The 17712-nt window shown below is 38.5% G+C and overlaps 1 protein-coding gene across 1 annotated transcript in view; it reads left to right on the forward strand.

Moving 5' to 3' along the window:
* Positions 1-6987: 6987 nt before the first annotated feature.
* Positions 6988-17712, forward strand: part of clybl (citrate lyase beta like) — a 185196-nt gene continuing 174471 nt past the window's right edge. The window contains exons 1-2 of the mRNA XM_067443978.1: positions 6988-7007; positions 7088-7125. Of these exons, the coding sequence (XP_067300079.1) occupies positions 7003-7007; positions 7088-7125 (43 nt within the window). The 5' untranslated portion in view covers positions 6988-7002. The remainder of the gene's footprint in view (positions 7008-7087; positions 7126-17712) is intronic.

The raw sequence follows: 17712 nt of genomic DNA on the forward strand, positions 1-17712 counted from the left end.
TTATCTTCCAACCAAATTATCTGACTTCCTGTTGGTCAGAGCTAATGACAGTAAATTAGAAAGTTGTCCGGCTCAAAATGTACAATATATATACCGAGTTTGGTGACTGTAGATAAAACTAACCCCCCGCTTTGGACAAAAGATGGCGCTATTGAGCCCCTCTACCACGCCCGTTTCTGAATCTTTGCTTGCATCTTCTGGACAGCATGTCTGATGTGTGTGTTGAGTTTCATGCAATTTCAAGCATGTGAAGAGTCTCAAAAACACCAAAAAAGATTATTGGACTTTGACACATTGCCATGACAACAGTTTTTCTAGAATCAGGAATCCATTCATATGTCTATATCTGCCATGTTTTGACATTATACTGATGAAGTTTGAAGTAAATCGGGTGAAAATAAGATGGGGATTTAAAGCAATTTTGAAAGTGACACACTTCCTGCTGCCAGTTGGTGGCGCTATAACTTTGTCTCACAAAAGTCATATCCATGTGATCGGCCTCTTACAACGAACACACAGCTGAAGTTTCATCAAAATGAATTAATGTATGCAAAAGTTATAACACACTTCCTGTTTCATTTTTCTCGCCATAAATTCGTCTCTTCGCCACGGCCAAACCGTTTGAGAAATCAGAAAGTTGCTCGCAATTTAGCATCCTCAGTGTCTTGACTTCATGCTGACTGAGTTTGGTGCTGATCGGGTGAATCGTCTAGGAGGAGTATCGCAAATTCCACAGCATGCGTTTTCCGAACAACCCATAATAGCTCACTTCCTGTTGGGCTGACGCATAACTTAGAGCACGAAAGTTGTTCGGCCCGATGAGCTCTATATGTGTACCGAGTTTCATATATGTACGTGCAAGTTGGTTTGATTTATAGACCATGTTTTCAGACCCCACTTTAGGGGGCGCTGTCGAGCCCCCCTGCCACGCCCGGGTCCCAGCCTCAGCCCGGCCCTGATGGCCGCGCATTCTGATGCGTGTGCAAAGTTTCAAGAGTTTTCGAGCATGGGAAGGGCCCCAAAAATGCCCAAATAGTCGCGTAAAAAAATAATAATAATAATAATAATAATAACAAATAATCCTTAGAAGAACAATAGGGCTCTGCGCCCTTTCAGGGCTTGGGCCCTAATAATTGACTGATCACTGCATAATTCAACACAGCATTGTAAAAATTCAAGGTCTGGAACGTTTCATGTTTTTCTTCTTTATTGAAAATGAGGTTAAAGTTTCTATCAACCTTGGAAAAACTACATATAAAGTGGCAATCAATGGTGACTGTAATTCAAGTTCGGCCCTTTCACAAGCATAAAAGGTTTCTGTCGCTCACCGCTGAAATTTGAACTGTTAGGGTTTGATGCAGTAAAGAAGCCACAAATGTGCTGTCTATCAAATTGTGTGTTTTTCTTTTCTTTTTCTGAATGCTTTGCTTTGTATTTTAGTAGACAGAGCATTGTAGCCCCAGCAGTGGATCAAGACTCTCTGGCTGAGAATATGATGTGTTTCCTCTCTCTCAGACAGAAATATACAGTAGTTATGAGCTGTTTGATGTCTTGTTCTGCCCCAGCTATTTAAGCGAGATTCACCCCTCCAGCTAGATGTTTCATATCACTGCACATATTGTAATAAATTCATTTCAGTTAGAACATGACTTTGAGGCACAAAGACCAAAATATCCACGGTGCTGTAATCGCGTCCCGTGTCGAGCACATTTATAACGAGCGTTGCTCATTCCAAACATGGACCGTGTCAATGTCATCACTTTGGAGTGTGTGTGCTTTTCTCGTGTCTAGTGTGCATATAAAGACATCCTCCAGGTGATTATTTCACAGTCTTTTCATCGCTAATATCACCATACCCAAGATGATAATATCAGTCCATTTGTTGAGTGCAGATACAGTAACTGTAAATGAATCCACATTCAGTGCCATTTACTTTCAAAGACTGGTACCATGAACTATCAGCTGATATAGCTTACATTTGAGTAGATAATATGATAAAGATAATTTGTATGTTTTGCTAGCCTGGATGCCAGCCGAACTTAGCCCCGCCCATAATTTTTTTAGGTCGGGCAGTTCGGTCTGGCCTTGCTCCATAGAGGAGTGATTATCTCAGAACAGAAACTGTTCGGACCAATGAAATCATCAGGGCGGGCTTTAGCGAGGACGGACAGATGATCAACAGTAACGTAATCATCCACGTCATCAAAGGGGCTTGGATTATATTTGTTCAAATCCTAAACGGAGAGCTTGTTTGTAGTATATGCATTCACCTTCACAATTTCTCTCAAAATGAATGATGATCATGTTGGATAAGTACTCTGTGTATCATTCAATTATTTAATTTTTTTACAACAACGGCAAAGATCGTATATTTCAACATGTGCAGACAGGGTTGCCAAGTTTTTACAACAAAACCTGCCATCTACTAGCCCTAAACAATAGCTTCTCTGGGGGTTCTCCGGGACAAAAATGGTTTTTGGGGGGTAAAATGTGTTATTTTGGCAAGGTTGCCTGCTAAAATTCGCACTCATATCACATAATAGTCGCTTCAACCCGCGGACAAAGAAAACAACCCGTGAAAAAAACAACGCGTTGCTCTGATTGGTTGTAGGTCTATCCAATTGATGTCTTTCCTGGTTCGGTTGAAACACATCCCATAATCACAGCCCAATGGAGCAGTTTCAGACTCATATTCTGACTAGAATTGAGTATGACCACATCAGGCTAATGTTTTGCTGCATGAAGTTTAAAGAATCCGTTTAGAGAATGAATGAATAACTTATGCATACTAACATAAATCAAGAGGCTGCTCACTGCTTAACCAATGGGTGGAGCTTAATGTCCAGCTCCCCCTTCAACCACACCCTAACCTAACCCTGTTTCTAAACATAACTCCACCCATTAGGTCCACAGAGGCAGAACTTGACCAGGACCAGTGAAGCATAATGACAACTCTGCAAATGCTGTACGTCCAGATTACATTCATACTACACACATTCCTACAACTGTATATATAATGTATTTCTTTCAATGCTTGCAAAGTAAATACTTGTTCAAAATATGTACCTAGTCAAACGAGTAGGCCTTTCCTAGCGCCTTAACTCCACCCCTTCAGGAGGGATGGACGCATGGAAAAGACGCGAGGATGGAGGAATTGAATAAAGTGAAATGATATATCCTCACTCCTTTTAGCGTCATAGCATCGTCAATTAATGATGACTTTGCACCGCTGGATTTAGTCAGGATTCTTGAACATTAGAGATCACTATTTATATTGTAAGTTTCAACATCCACAAAATACCACATTTGTCCATATTTGATTTAAAATTACCAGTTATTATTAACAACCAATTTATTTATGAACTGCTTTTTATTTGTTGTATAGTATTACAGTTTGTTTCTTTCATTTTCTTGAGCTTTGCTATAATTCTGCAACTCAGTTGTTGTTATTTGACATACATTTGTGTCTTGTAAACGTAAACAATAATACTAATAATAATTAATAAACTGTGGCATGATGTGAAGGGGGAGTAGAATAATACGTGCGTGACATTTAGTCGATAAAAAACTTCCGCAAAGGATACTCCTGTGTGTCCTTGCTCATGACTCCTCAGGAAGCCTCCTCACGCCTCGATCCTCGCCTCCTCGCGGTGCAATAAGAGAATTGAGATCCTACAAGATGGCTGAGCTCCATCGGTTTCCGGGTCATAGGATGGCGGGGAAACGAGGAGGGATATTGAGAAGCACCCTCTGACTTGTCACCACACTCAAATTATCTCGCCACCTACTGGTGTAACAATATAACTAGTTACTGAAAAAAAGACAATAGGAGTGATACAAACATTGAACCGTCTCATTTTTTCAGCACTCTAGGAACGATACTCTGCCAATCAAATTCGAGGACCGGAACTGGAATTATAATATTAATGACCTCCAGGGCCTTGAGTCTTCAAGCACAAAGGAAGCCTGATGTGCAAGTTGCATTAATGAACAAATTAATACACTAATTAGCATGAATAATTCTAATTGATTTCAAGCAATAAAAAATATAGCGCTAATAGCATTTGAACACACTGCCCACTTTTATCTGAAAACTAGTTATAAGTTCTGGGTTTGTTTATATTTTCATTTTATTATAGACAATCATTTGCCTTGCATGTCTGGGATACAGAATAGTGCCTATTTCAAGAGGCATACTAAAATGTTATATTCATTTTGTCAGAGATTTTGGTGGTCAGACATAATTACTCACCCTCATTTGACATTCAGCACAGTTCATAAAGTAAAAAGGTATCAAAGACTCACCAGCCATGTGGCTGTTCTTCATCTGCTCATCTTTGAGTCTGCGAGGAAGGAAATCGCACAGGCTTGATTGAACACAAGATAGACTTAATGTCATCTAATCAGAAAGACCATTATGTATTAGTGGAACCACCAAACAGAATTATCTGACAAGGGGCAGGCCACATTATCTAAATTAACATTTTGCAAGCATGAACATGCAAGGCCACAGTGGAAAATGAAAGGCTACAGGAGAGCGGCCTGCATTTAGACATTCGGGCAGTAATTATTAATTTATGCTTGTCTGTGGTCTTAATGAAAATGAAAGCCAGGAGAAGAGAACAGGGAAGGATAATGTGCCGTGAAATTGAGTTTCATTTGTTCGGGGGCCACCTTTTAACTTTTCCTTTCTTCCCAGGAAATGAAACCAACCAGAGATCTTGTGTGTTTTTCCTCTGTGAACCCACCTCCCCCCTCACAACCAACCAACACACACCGCACAGACACAGGCAATCTCTTGACCTCTGCAGTATCTGTAAATATCCTGTCTACCTTTGTAATCTACTTTATAGAGCCCTGCTTCAATGACCATTATTTCTTCTTCAATAACAACTGCTCATGTTAGCACTTTGTGCTCTACCAACTGATACTGAGTCTGAAAACGCAACCTGTAACAGATTGCACACTGACACAACCACTGAGCAGTTGAAGCACGATGCCAGATATGGATAATAAACTTGGTGTTTTATTTTGTTGATGGCTATGAATATGCACATATTCTTAAAAATTCAACTTGGCCCCTTTCTAAACTCCACCCTTGGCTACTCTTGCAAGAGCATTGTGTGAAAAGAATACTTGAACAGATGGTTATGAATGACACAAATCCTCCCACAGACATTTTATATATATATATATATATATATATATATATATATATATATATATATATATATATATATATATATATATATATATATATATATATATATATATATATATATATATATATATATAAAAATGTATATATATATATAATTTATTTTATATATTTTATAGGCTAATCCACGTGATAATAAGTGAGGACGTGAGGACCAGTATTTGTGTACTGGGTAAACTAATCCACGGTTAGCTGTGCATTAAACGATTTTTTTGGATTTTGGATCGAGGCAAATTACCGACCGACGTGAACCGGAGGGTGATATGCTTGCGCAAATTTACGGCTCGTAAGTTCTAGCATTCTGCCCAAAGTAGTGCGTAGTTCATTGCATTTATTTTAATGAACGAATTATAATTTTTTTTTCAAATTCATTATCGAGAGAGATATGCGCACCTGCGTCTGTTCAGAGTCTCTCTCTCTCTCTCTCTCTCTCTCTCTCTCTCTCTCTCTCTCTCTCTCTCTCTCTCTCTCTCTCTCTCTCTCTCTCTCTCTCTCTGAGTTTCAAAGAACAAAGCTCTGAGTAATTACTTAGTGACATAGTGACATAACCCCCTGGTTGATGTGAAATATAATTTAGCGAATCAGTAACAAATATGCTTTATTACCGTACTAAAAGCTAGTAGTGGCTAGTGGGGCAGCGATTATACTTTTTGTGCTCCTAAATGTTTCATTCTGTGCGCGCAATGCGAGGCTGTCCCTCTCTCACACTGACTACGTTTACATGGACAGCAGTAATCTAATTATTGACCTTATTCTAAATAAGACAATATTCTGATTAAGATGTTTACATGAGTTGCTTTTAGAGTACTCCGTTCATGTTGCCGTTTTACATGTGATAGAACATAGATCGATTATGGCACGTCATTACGTCCCCATGCCACGCTATGTTCTCCAAGATCCAATCACAGCGTGATTTGGCAGGTGTGTTAATTTTATGGGCTCAGGAAACCTGCTAACTTCACCTGCGGGTGTCGCTGTTGGACAGTGTTACTTTACATTAAGAAGTATAAAAAACATGCGTTTTTATAATGTTTTATACATTTACGTTGATTTATTTTTGTAATATTATGGATTGTCTCTTTCGGGTTTTTTGAAGAGACTCTACCCCTCTTTCCTCCGTATTGACAGCCTACATTTAGAATAATAGCTTTGATTAATGATGAAAAAATTAAAAATCGTGACTTTTTGGATTGTTTTTCCTGCCGTCGAGCCACAGGCGTTCACTGAATGACCCATCTGGTTTGCGATTACAGATACAAACTTATTGTATTTTACTTTTACAATGAGCATAATAATTACAACAAAAATAAAAATATAGAGAGAGGACGCAGTGTTGTTCAGAATGAACAGTCAAGTAAAACACACACTGCCCACAATGCGTGGCAACGACATTTCAGACTGACAGATACGTAAAATATAAACGGGAGGCTGTCCCTCTCTCACACTGAGTGACTTGTAAATTACGTGTGTTTTCACTTTAATGAAAACTGCACATTAATATAGGTGATTAAACTGACTCAGAACTACTTTTGTATTAAATGGTTTTATTGCACACCTTCCAACCAATCAGAATCGAGTAGACAGCCTTGTTCTCCTTATATGGTTTAGAGCGCGCTCGCTAACTGCTCTGCATTCATTTCATGTAAACAAACATTATCGCCTGCGCGCCAGATTTTAATGAAGATTTGAACGATTGACACCTTAACGATTTTTAACGACAAAGAACTCAATGGCTTTAGAAGACATGGGTCAACAAACAAGATGGGCTATGGAGTATCCTAAATATGGAGTAGGCCGATTTTGCTGTGCTTTTTTTTTTAGCTTTACAGTTATAATCGCCATCCTCATATCCTTCGTTTGTGTTTCAAGGATGACAACGTCAATACAAGTTTGGAGCGACAATAAGCGTGAGTACAAGACATGATTTTATTTTGGGGGAACACTTTATTTACTCGTTTACGGGGTATTGTAACCGTTATATATTAATGTTGTATTATTATATAATATAGTTTCAAACTTGTAAGTTAACGTTACCTTAACTGCTTATATTGTATGCTCCTGATTGTTTTTGTTTAAAAAAAAACACAAATGTAAATGAATTAGGCCTAATTTTATTATTAAAAAAATTAAAGATAGACTTGTTGTAAAAGTATGTTTAGTGGAGTTGGCATACCGTTGAAGCCAATAAATAATCTTTATCTATAGATTAGACAGATTAGATGACAAATGTCATATTGTTAATGTTAAATTTGATTTCAAGAGGCATGTTTATTGTGATCAACTGGAAGCAAATTTAAATTTTGTCCCAATGACATTTGCACGCTGGCGCTCTGCGAACAGCACCTGTGTGAGCAGAGCAAAGCCACAGTGATGTGTCTTGATCCAGGGATTTTTCTTCATTTCGTCCATTTGTCAAAAGGAAGCCTTGGGTGCATTAGGACAACATGTAAACCCTCCGAACATACAGCCATGCAGACACACAGAAACACATACAGAAGCTATTAACCCTCCTCCAGCACATCAACTTTGCTTTGCAATCTTCCCTCAGAACCATTAGAATACCCTGAAGAAATGACTTTCCAATTAAAGGGGATCTAGGAGAAGACAGCCTTTTTATCTCTGACTCCAGGAGTTCTTTATTCCAATCATTTAAATTGGAATTGATTTTTCAATTTAGCCACTGACTGTTCTGGACATGCAGCAGAGGGGGCCAAATAGAGCTGCGTTCTGAAATATTTGTCCCTCATAAAGTCACTGTGGCCTCCAACGCATTAATGTGTTTTGCACGCCACTGCCGCAGACAACAGATTTTTAGCTCAGCATGCTGATAGAGAGAAAGCCCATCAAGAGTGGCCACCTCCCTCACACCGCAAAGCACTGGACTGATTCCTGCGGGGAGTTTTTTCTGTCCGAGTTTGATTGGGTTTATTTTTCTTGTAATGCAAATGCAGCTGTAACATTGTGCACATCTAAATTGTCTGAATCATTTGATCAGAAGCGATGCACTGAGCAATGTACAGTAGACTTAGGGATATTGAAACCCTGAAGGTGGTGGGGCAGGCCAGTCCCACACTTGCAGCCTACATACTCTTTGTCTAGTAATAAAATATGAAATTTACTGCTGGCTTACATTAAAGATGCATTTCTGGCTGCAGTTCTTTATAGTTTTAGAATAGCAACATGGTTTATCTACTTTTAGAAACGTTTAAGTTCACACCCTTAAATGTCAATGCTGTGCCAGCCATCTAAAATAACTTTAGAAATAATATCTCAAACTAAATGGCTAGCTCCTACTTTTTGACAAATCATTTAGAACTACTAGGTAAAAACAATTGTCAAACAATTTATAATTATGAGCCAGACTGCTAAAGTTTATAATGTAGACTTGATAATATGTTTTAACAGGTAAAACACTTTTGAGAAAAAATGCAATGGTTTGGTAAAAATGCAGTGGTTTAAGCCTCATTTTCTCTGTGGCCTCTGAATACATTTGCTGCACTTTGACCCCCTAGTGACAGTCCTAATGAACTTTTTTGTTAATCAGTTGATACATTTTGATGTCTGAACATAACAGAGGGAACATAAAACTCATAAGATTATGACTGTAGAAGAAGATGCAGACAATGCCTGAACACAATCCCCGAAATCTTTACCTGTGTAGTTTGTTTCTGGCACATGTCCTTTTTGATAAGAGCATCTGCCAAATGCACAAATGTAAATTATGAAAGAGAATATGTTGCATTGGACTATATGCACTTGGGCTTGAAATCTTAAAACCGCCTGCCAGTAAAAGCGAATCAATCTGAAGTTAATGGTGCAGTTAAAAAAAGAAGACATTGAGCCACACTGGCCAAACTTGTGTGTTTAACAGGCCTCAGCTACTGTGTAGTCCAGCCTCTAACAAGCCCTGCCATCAGCACTGTAAATTTCCCCAGCTTCAGCCCGGGCGGAAACAGTTGTCTTCTTCAATTACAATTGGAATCAGATGTGCTTGTGTTTTCCAGCCAGGCCTGTGAAGTCTTCAACAGCACTGGCAGCTGCCTTTTAATGAGCATTTATTGTTTCGCTGGCCATGGATACCATTTTTATAGGGTCAGGTTCAAGGCAGAATGATTTTCTTCGCACTGTTTTACAGAAGCGTTTAGAGAGGTTTTTGTGGACTGATGGTTCACTCTCGGCTTCCTGACAGCTGCGTTGGCTTGTTTGGCTCTCTCCCCCATTTCGGTTTCTTTTTCTCTCTCCTGAGTTGTTTAATATAGTTGTGTCGCAGGAATACGGACTAGAAGATTAATGGACGCAAAGGATCGGTGGCAGTTGCGGGGAGATGCAGGACAGAGCAGGCCAGCAGCCATCTGTTCTCACTACCTTTATGGCTCTCTTAATGGAGGACAGGAGACAAAAGCATCTCTGCCACCAGCCAGGCAGTGAGCATTTCTGTAGAGCCACTGTAAACTAATTGTCAGTTCTTTTGACGACGCGCAAGCCAGCCGCAGACACGTACGCACACAGAGTTTCTCCCAAATGTCTTTTTACCACTCAATCAAGTATGGTTGGGAATGGTCCAAGACAGTTGCAGCACGTTTAGAGGAACAACACTACGAGAGAAAAGTGATTAAAAGATCCTCTTGAGGCAAAACAGATCATTCATAGAGACAGGATGGCGCGTAATCAAATTAAGATGAAAATATAGAGATGGCCCTTTGGTCTTTTGAAATGAAACAGAGATGTTTTCAGAACTTCATCAAGTGTTGGCAGATGCTCAAATGCAAATTCAGTCTGGCTGCTTTCTTCTGAACATCATAATCAAAGCGAGACTTCAGTAGACCTTATGTAGCTTTCAAGTAGAGCTGGAATTATTGTTATTATGAGCTATGAGCACATAAATGACCAAGTATGTAAACTAATAAGTGTCTATGATACCCGAGCTGTGACATTTTCAGATGTAATGGTGGAAAGCAGCTCTGCAGTAAAGGACAACAATTTTGTTATTATTTTCAGTGCTGTAGTTCAATAATATTAAAATTGTATATGTCAGCATATGGTCAATGTATAGCTAAATTATTATTTATTAGATTCCATGCATAAAAGTAATGTGGGTTTTGTAAAAGTGATGCAAATGTTTTTAAATGAGCTTATTCACTGTCAATTTGTCAGAGATTCACATGATCTCAAAGTCTGTGTGCACATTTTGCATTCCTTTATTGAACACTCTTTATTGAACAGACTCGTTCAGTTTTTAACTGTAGTGGCTGTTCTCTAACTGAACTAAATTTTTTAATTACTATAAAAATGAAAACGACGGTGGGGGCAGTGCCGCGGTGGGCAAGTGATAACCGGTAGCCATGGCTTGGGAGTGGCTTCTTAGGGCAGCGAAGCAAGTGCATTCTGGGAGTTGTTGTCTTTCATCCACATGAGCCAAAAATACATTTTCTGGCTTTTCTCAGTCTAGAAGGCACCAACTTCTTAAATACACATTCATCTTCCCAGTGGTGAAGTACCCCTTTAAACCCTTTTTCTTTACATTCTTAGAGGCTGTTGTGCCACTTTTTTAATTATTTTGTTCCATTCCAGTCTGTTGTTGTATCATCTAATTTAGGTAATGTCGCACTAATCTACACAAAACAAGCTTTTTAAGTTTAAAGGTGAAATAAAGTTTCTGCGACATTAGTGGCACCTAGCAGGATTACAAAAATAAAGCATATTCTCAACCACCTCTTGCACATCATGCCTCCCCCATCACAAACACTGCTTTAACAGATGCTTTTTTTGAATGCACATCTCATGCAAGTTCAACAGGTAAAAGTAGGCTACTTTCAACAAAGGGCCCAACATATTAATACTTTTAGCTGTTTGCTATGTGTCATGAGTTAGCAATTGTGTAGGCTAACACTTTGTCCAGAGCAAACACGAGCATCTAGCATTATGAAACCATCCCACATATATGCACCGGTCACATTTAAAAAAAAAAATGTCTGCTGGACACATCAAAATAAACAATACTGATACATTTGTCTTTCTGAATGGGTGAATGCTGACACTGTGGATTTGAAGTGCCCATTTTAGAGTATATCATTGCAATGCTCTGTTTGCTTTGACGTGTTCATGACCTATTTAATCTTTAAAGGATTAAATGCAGGTCTAAATGCAGCAAATTTTGGCTTGCACTTCTTTAACCAAAGCTGAATGCCAAACTCTTGCTATAGGTTGAGCTGGAAAGAGATTGACAGTTCTGAGCAGACTGCTCACAATGTTTTGATTGTGCCTGGGGTGCTCAATGTTTACACTTTTGGGGGAGATAAATGGCATATTAATATAGTCAATGAACTGGTTTAAGAGAATGTATTTCAACATAAAAAAAAGACTTCATATTCAAATATCAGTCAGAGTCTCTTCTTGGGCAGAATAAGCTGCAGTGAAGTCTAGACTTTTTTATTAGTCAAAAGTTTGGCTTTGGGAGACTAAATACACCTTAATTCTGATATTAAAGAGAAATAAAAGGCCTCTTAGTTTCACATGGCTGTATTCTCATTGCACAAACCCGTCTTATGTTAAACAACAACCTCGCTTTTCTCTGGCGGTGTCGACATCTGTAAAGCAAAATGAAGTTTCCTCTCTGAGTATCAATCTTGTAATTGAGCTCTCGGAGGCCGCTACGTGACGCGCACACACAAGAGCCCTCCCCGCTGTCAGATCCCTACACGAGGCTGCCCTGCGCTGTCACACTGAAGTGGTCTCCTTTTCTCCCCTCTCTCTCCCTCACAATCATTCTTCTGTCTGCGGCTCCCTGGGCCCTGCAGTGGGAGTCCGCCCGCGCACTTAACGCGTCAGGTTTCAATTATTTTGAATACCAAAAACCTTCCCATAATGAGGCATGACACAGACATGTAGTCGAATTTTAAATTGGATTTAATTGTTTTCTCAGTTGTAATTTCAGTCGGATAACAGAGACAGAGGGGGATGTATTGAGAGAGGAAGAAAGAGGGAATGGATAGCGAGAAGTGGGTGGGAAAAAGACAAATTCAGCGAGTGAGAGAGACAGACAGAAAGACAGGGTAAAGTCTCTGATCTGTTTCTTAACACAAATCTCTCTTTGTAAGCTCTAGCAAGGGCTATGTTTGGAATTACAACTATCATGTCTCTTATCCCTGTTGTAATTCAGTCTTGCGTGTTCCACTGATGTGATACGATGGATCATGGGGAAGTTTAAGTGAGACCAAATTAAATATTTAACCAATCCGACACGAGGCCTGTCTGCTTCACAATGCTACAATTAAACCAGGGTGCTGTGCTTTTGCGTGCAACACCCGATCCCCGCTGAACGCTGTCAGGAACATGCTACTTTACAGACTTAAAATAAATCTTGTCCTAATCTATTGAAAAACCTGACAAGTGGAGACCAAGGTTTCAAGGCACTTAGCTGAGTAGTGTAGAAAAAGGACTGTACATTATTTATACCCTCTAATGGTTCTGCTATTCTCTGTGTGTGAATCAGCAATAGACTTGTCCGCTAAAATAGCCGCCACTGTAATCAAAGCTGTTTTCTTCACCTCTTCTCCACTAAATGACGGGTCAATGAGACTTGTCTTTACATTGAGCACATTCTTTCAGGGATATCACGGATTGTGATATAGATTAAAGAGCGCAAAGTCTTTTTCCCTACTTCTGACCAGACAAGATCTTAATGTGTAAGCCAGTGAGGGTAAATGCATGCAACGCTGGGAACCGCATGAGGCATTTTCTGAGATTTCTGTGGCTGTAGAGATAATGAAGAGCACCATCCAATCGTTTTCAAACACCATTATCCACCTCAATTCATTAGATCAACATGCCACTTTTGGCATGGTTTTGGATATGTTTTTTTTTTTTTTTTCTGTTTGGGGATGCCTGACATTTTCAGATCAGATTCTCAAAAGCTTGACCACATGGTGCAAAATGAAGATATGTTTACTCTGCATAAGTTTTTATGAGAGTAATCTGTCAAATCTTTATTTGTCAATGCTGCACCTGAAGGTATGATTGTTTCGAATATTAGGGGGACAGTAGAGCTCAACTTTAAGGACCCTAACACCCGGCACAATGTGACGGCAGGCATGACGCCAGTGTTTTTTTGCTAGTTTCACCCTGATGCGTCATGCATCCAGCGCCATATTGTTTAAAGTCCCTGTAAAGTAAAAATTAAATGTGTGTTCTGAGATTGTCACACCTAGGGAAGCACCGATCCGATACTCAGCATTGGTATCAGCTCCGATCCACCATTATTTGCCAGATTGGGTATCAATCGGCAAATCAAAATTCAATACTGTGCGTATAATATTCTGTTATTGTTAAGTCCCAGTGCCCCACAAAAGGCACAAAAACATTATAAAGCATCATCATTAATGTGAGGTACAGATGAATATTTATGAATATTTAAATATATATATGATATATATTTATAGTCATTAAATTCAAGTTCACCTCAATGCATGCTTCTCTCCGCTGCAACTCTGTCACTCTTCATTCAGCTTTCAAACTGTGTGTTGCGTTTGGTTACGACAGTCAATGAAACTCTCTCCGAGATGGTTCATTGTTCCTGTTATTATGCTTTATCTGTTGATAACGGTCTACGGTTTCTCATAAAATGACTATCTGCTGGCGTTTATTGCTGTAAATCTTGTTACTTTCTTCTGGGTGTCTGTTAGATCACAACACTGGACTAGATATTGTATTGTTCTTCACACACAGTAACTGAAATGTTAAACAAAGAAACGTCTCAATAAAATATTGCACAGATAAACACCACGTCGACAATCTTCCCTTTGTGTTTTGAACTACTCAATGTGGACAGACCGGAGTGCGCTGTGAATCTGCGCTGTGTCTTTGTTGCTTCAAGTGAATCATCCTCCGCATGAGGATGCGCATACATTCTTTGAGCCACTATGAAGGATTATTATTAACCTTTCTTGTTCTGCCCTATCTATAATATTTTGCTGCTTTATTAAAAAGATGCACTATACATGTTAAATAAATGTAATTTCTTAGGCCCTATTTCTATAAATATATTAACTTTTCATGAATGTATTTTGCGTAATTTTTTTTCCAGATTTAGAGCTACACTTATTCACTTTTATGGTTTTCTTTATTTTTCCCCCACTAAATGTTTAGATTTTATACAATTATTGTGCACTCGTGATTTTGTAACTTTTGCTTCTGAATTATTCACTTATGTAATTTATTCACCATTTTGTCATAGATTGTGATTATATATTTTTTATTTGTTGTTTTCCTTTATAATTAAGTTGTCTGTATTTAGGAGAGTTTTTGAAGAGTGATTATCAGTTCAACAGACTGGGGTATAGAAATTCTACATATCATTTTTAAACAAAACTGCATTGGTATTGGTTTAGTATCAGTATCATTTTTTTTTTTATATCGGATCGGTTCTGAAAAAATGGTATCGGTGGATCCCTAGTAACACCACAGAAAAATGTGCCAATAGGCTGGTCTACAATGTGTACACTCTGCTTTTTTCTCTCTGGAGAAGTGTTCAGTCTTTTCGACTGCAAATTCCGCCATGTAAATAGCGAATCCGCCATGGTGAAGCACAACTGGCTTTTAAAGGGAATGGGAGATAAAACTCTGATTGGTTTATTGCACGTTACGCCCAAAACACAACACACCCATGACTCATTAAGAGACTGGTGCGCCGACTGTTTTTTCCCATCGTTAAACTAGCAAAAGTGGATCCGGACACACCATAAGTGTACCTGCGCCATTCGCTTCAGACCATGCGCTCAGATCATTGGAATAGGGTGCAAAGTCTTTTCCCCCCAAAGTTTGATCATATTTTTATATTGACAGACTTTGTCAATTGTTTAAAAGTACATTTTACTGTTTACTGTACATTCAGTTGAATAATCGTGAAACTTGCTATACAGCTGTACATAGTCAGGGTTTAAATGTGGGTGAGAATCAACCATGGAAGGTAATGCGTAACTAATGCATTACTAGCCAGTTTTGTAGATTATAGACTCATAAATTATGTCCTATTACTTTGCATGTCTCTTAGGGGAGAAGCCTCCAACTTTAGCAAAACAAAGCATTAAGAGGGTCGCTCACTGAGAGAAGTGCTGTTCTATGAGTGTTAGTATGAGTGTGAGCATGTGTGAGTATGGGTCAAACTACTAAAACTCAATAATGTCACTTTGTTAATTTTTTGAAGAAACATTTGCCGTTTTGGCAAAAAGTTGATAGAAATACAGTGAAGTGCTGGATGTGTATTATATTGAGAACACTATAAAATGTTGTGAAATGTTGTTACAGGAAGAGCACTTCCACAGTTAACTTGAATTTGCATCCTTTTGTGCAGATATAAGTTGTCCAAAAAAGTTAGGACACTACAAATTGTGAATAAAAATAGAATGCAATGATGTGGAAGTTTTAAATTTCAATATTTTATTCAGAATACAATGACATATCAAATGTTTAAACTGAGAAAATGTGTAATTTTAAGGGAAAATAAGTTGGCATCGGTTCTTCTTTTTTTAACACTCTGTAAACGTCTGGGAACTGAAGAGACAAGTTGCTCAAGTTTAGGAATGGAAATCTTTGTCACATCTTCCTCTTTATGATGTGGCAAATATTTTCTATTGAAAGATCTGGACTGCAGGCTGGCCATTTCATTACTCGGATCCTTCTTCAATGCTGCCATGATGTTGTAATTGATGCAGTATGTGGTCTGGCATTGTCATGCTGGAAAATGCAAGGTCTGCCCTGAAAGAGACAACGTCTGGATGGGAGCATATGTTGTTCTAGAACTTGGATATACCTTTCAGCATTCATGGTGCTGTCCATTCCCCATTGATGGCATGTTGGTTCAATGAATTGAGGTGGAAAATGGTGTTTGAAAACGATTGGATGGTGCCCTTCGTTATCTCTACAGCCACAGAAATCTCAGAAAATGACATGGCGTCCCAGTTTTTCAAAAAGCAACTTCAAATTTCTGTCTTCAAATTTTTTACGTCTAAACACTGAACAGTTTTTTCACTTTGCAACATTTTCTCAGTTTAAACATTTGATATGTCATTGTATGAGATTTGTAAATTATTGCATTGCTTTTTTATTCACAATTTGTTCAGTGTCCAAATTTTTTGGAATCGGGTTTGTAGGATATCTGATTAATGTCATTATTGGATTGGTCATATAGAATGGGCTTCAGTTGTCTGGTGTTCATTCACTTAGCTTAACCTAAAGCAATAATTTTTGTTTTTAGATTTTTCTTAAAAACAAACAAAAAAAAAAAACGATGCATTATTGATAATCTAGCAGTGTTATTTCAACCCAATCACATGTAAATGCGTATAAATAGTACAAGTGTGCAATGTCGTGGAATGTATATGCCAAAACTCATTTTGGCGTGCATATGATTAGGGATGTTAACCGATGACCGTTTGACCGATGGTTGACTAAACACTACTACAGTTAGCCATCTCATTCCAAAATCTTTTTGTGTGAAGTGAACAAATCCCTCACACTCAATTTTTCATAAATTGCCTGTTTGTACCTAATAAACCAATAAAAACATTTGGCGCGAGTTAACAGCCTTTGGATTTGCGCGCTCACAAGGTTTGCAAAAAGTAAACAGACTTAAACACTCGAGGTTAGAACCAGGGCAGATGACCGTATGAAGCGTGCAAAGAAAAGTAGTGTGGGACCATTTCACCAAAAAGAACGACACAGATGTAAGTTGCAACTTGTGTGATGCAGTGCTTAAATACAGTAGTAGCACATCATATTTCTTTATAGAGTGTCGAAGTCATGACGTCACTTTGTAGGCCAAAACGCGGAAGTGAGTTAGCATTTTAGCACTTCCGGTTCCCTCGCTCTAAAGTCTATGGGTTCGCCTGAAATAAGGTCTGTGGTTAACAAAGCCTCTAAATATTTTCACGTTTTGATCTATGACATGAAACACACTAGTTCTAACCTGCTTGTGATTTAAAAAAAAAAAAAAAACGTTATTATGTCTTAAAAACGGCGGTTGCTAACAAGTTGCTAAAAGGGACTACATCCTTTGGCCGGGACTTTAGACGTCATCGTGACAAACGGGAAATCTCACCAGCCCGCGTTTCATTCACTTTTGAATTCTGTAAGTAAATGTTTAATAAAAAAAAAAAAACTAGCCCGCGTTTCAGCCTCACGTTATTAGAAGTTTACCTTTCAGTTAAAATACATAAAGTTATATATTTAGTCCTTTCAAATAGTAGTGTTTCCAAATATTGTTGTACACAGAAATCTGTGATATTAAGGTAACCGATTACCAGTTCTCAATTTCTGTGGAGAGACTGTAGTGTTTTGTTTTGTCCTGAGATGGAACCACAAGTCGTCGAATGAAAGCTGCGCTGTTCTACATGTTCAGATGTATAGTGGTTCTCTCCACGATATATGATCAATCGTCTAAGGAAAATGACATACGATTGTAAATTAATACGGCTATAGCTGTACGAGCACTGTGATGA

Source organism: Pseudorasbora parva, chromosome 5 (assembly GCF_024679245.1).
Source record: "Pseudorasbora parva isolate DD20220531a chromosome 5, ASM2467924v1, whole genome shotgun sequence".
In the NCBI taxonomy this organism is placed as follows: domain Eukaryota; kingdom Metazoa; phylum Chordata; class Actinopteri; order Cypriniformes; family Gobionidae; genus Pseudorasbora; species Pseudorasbora parva.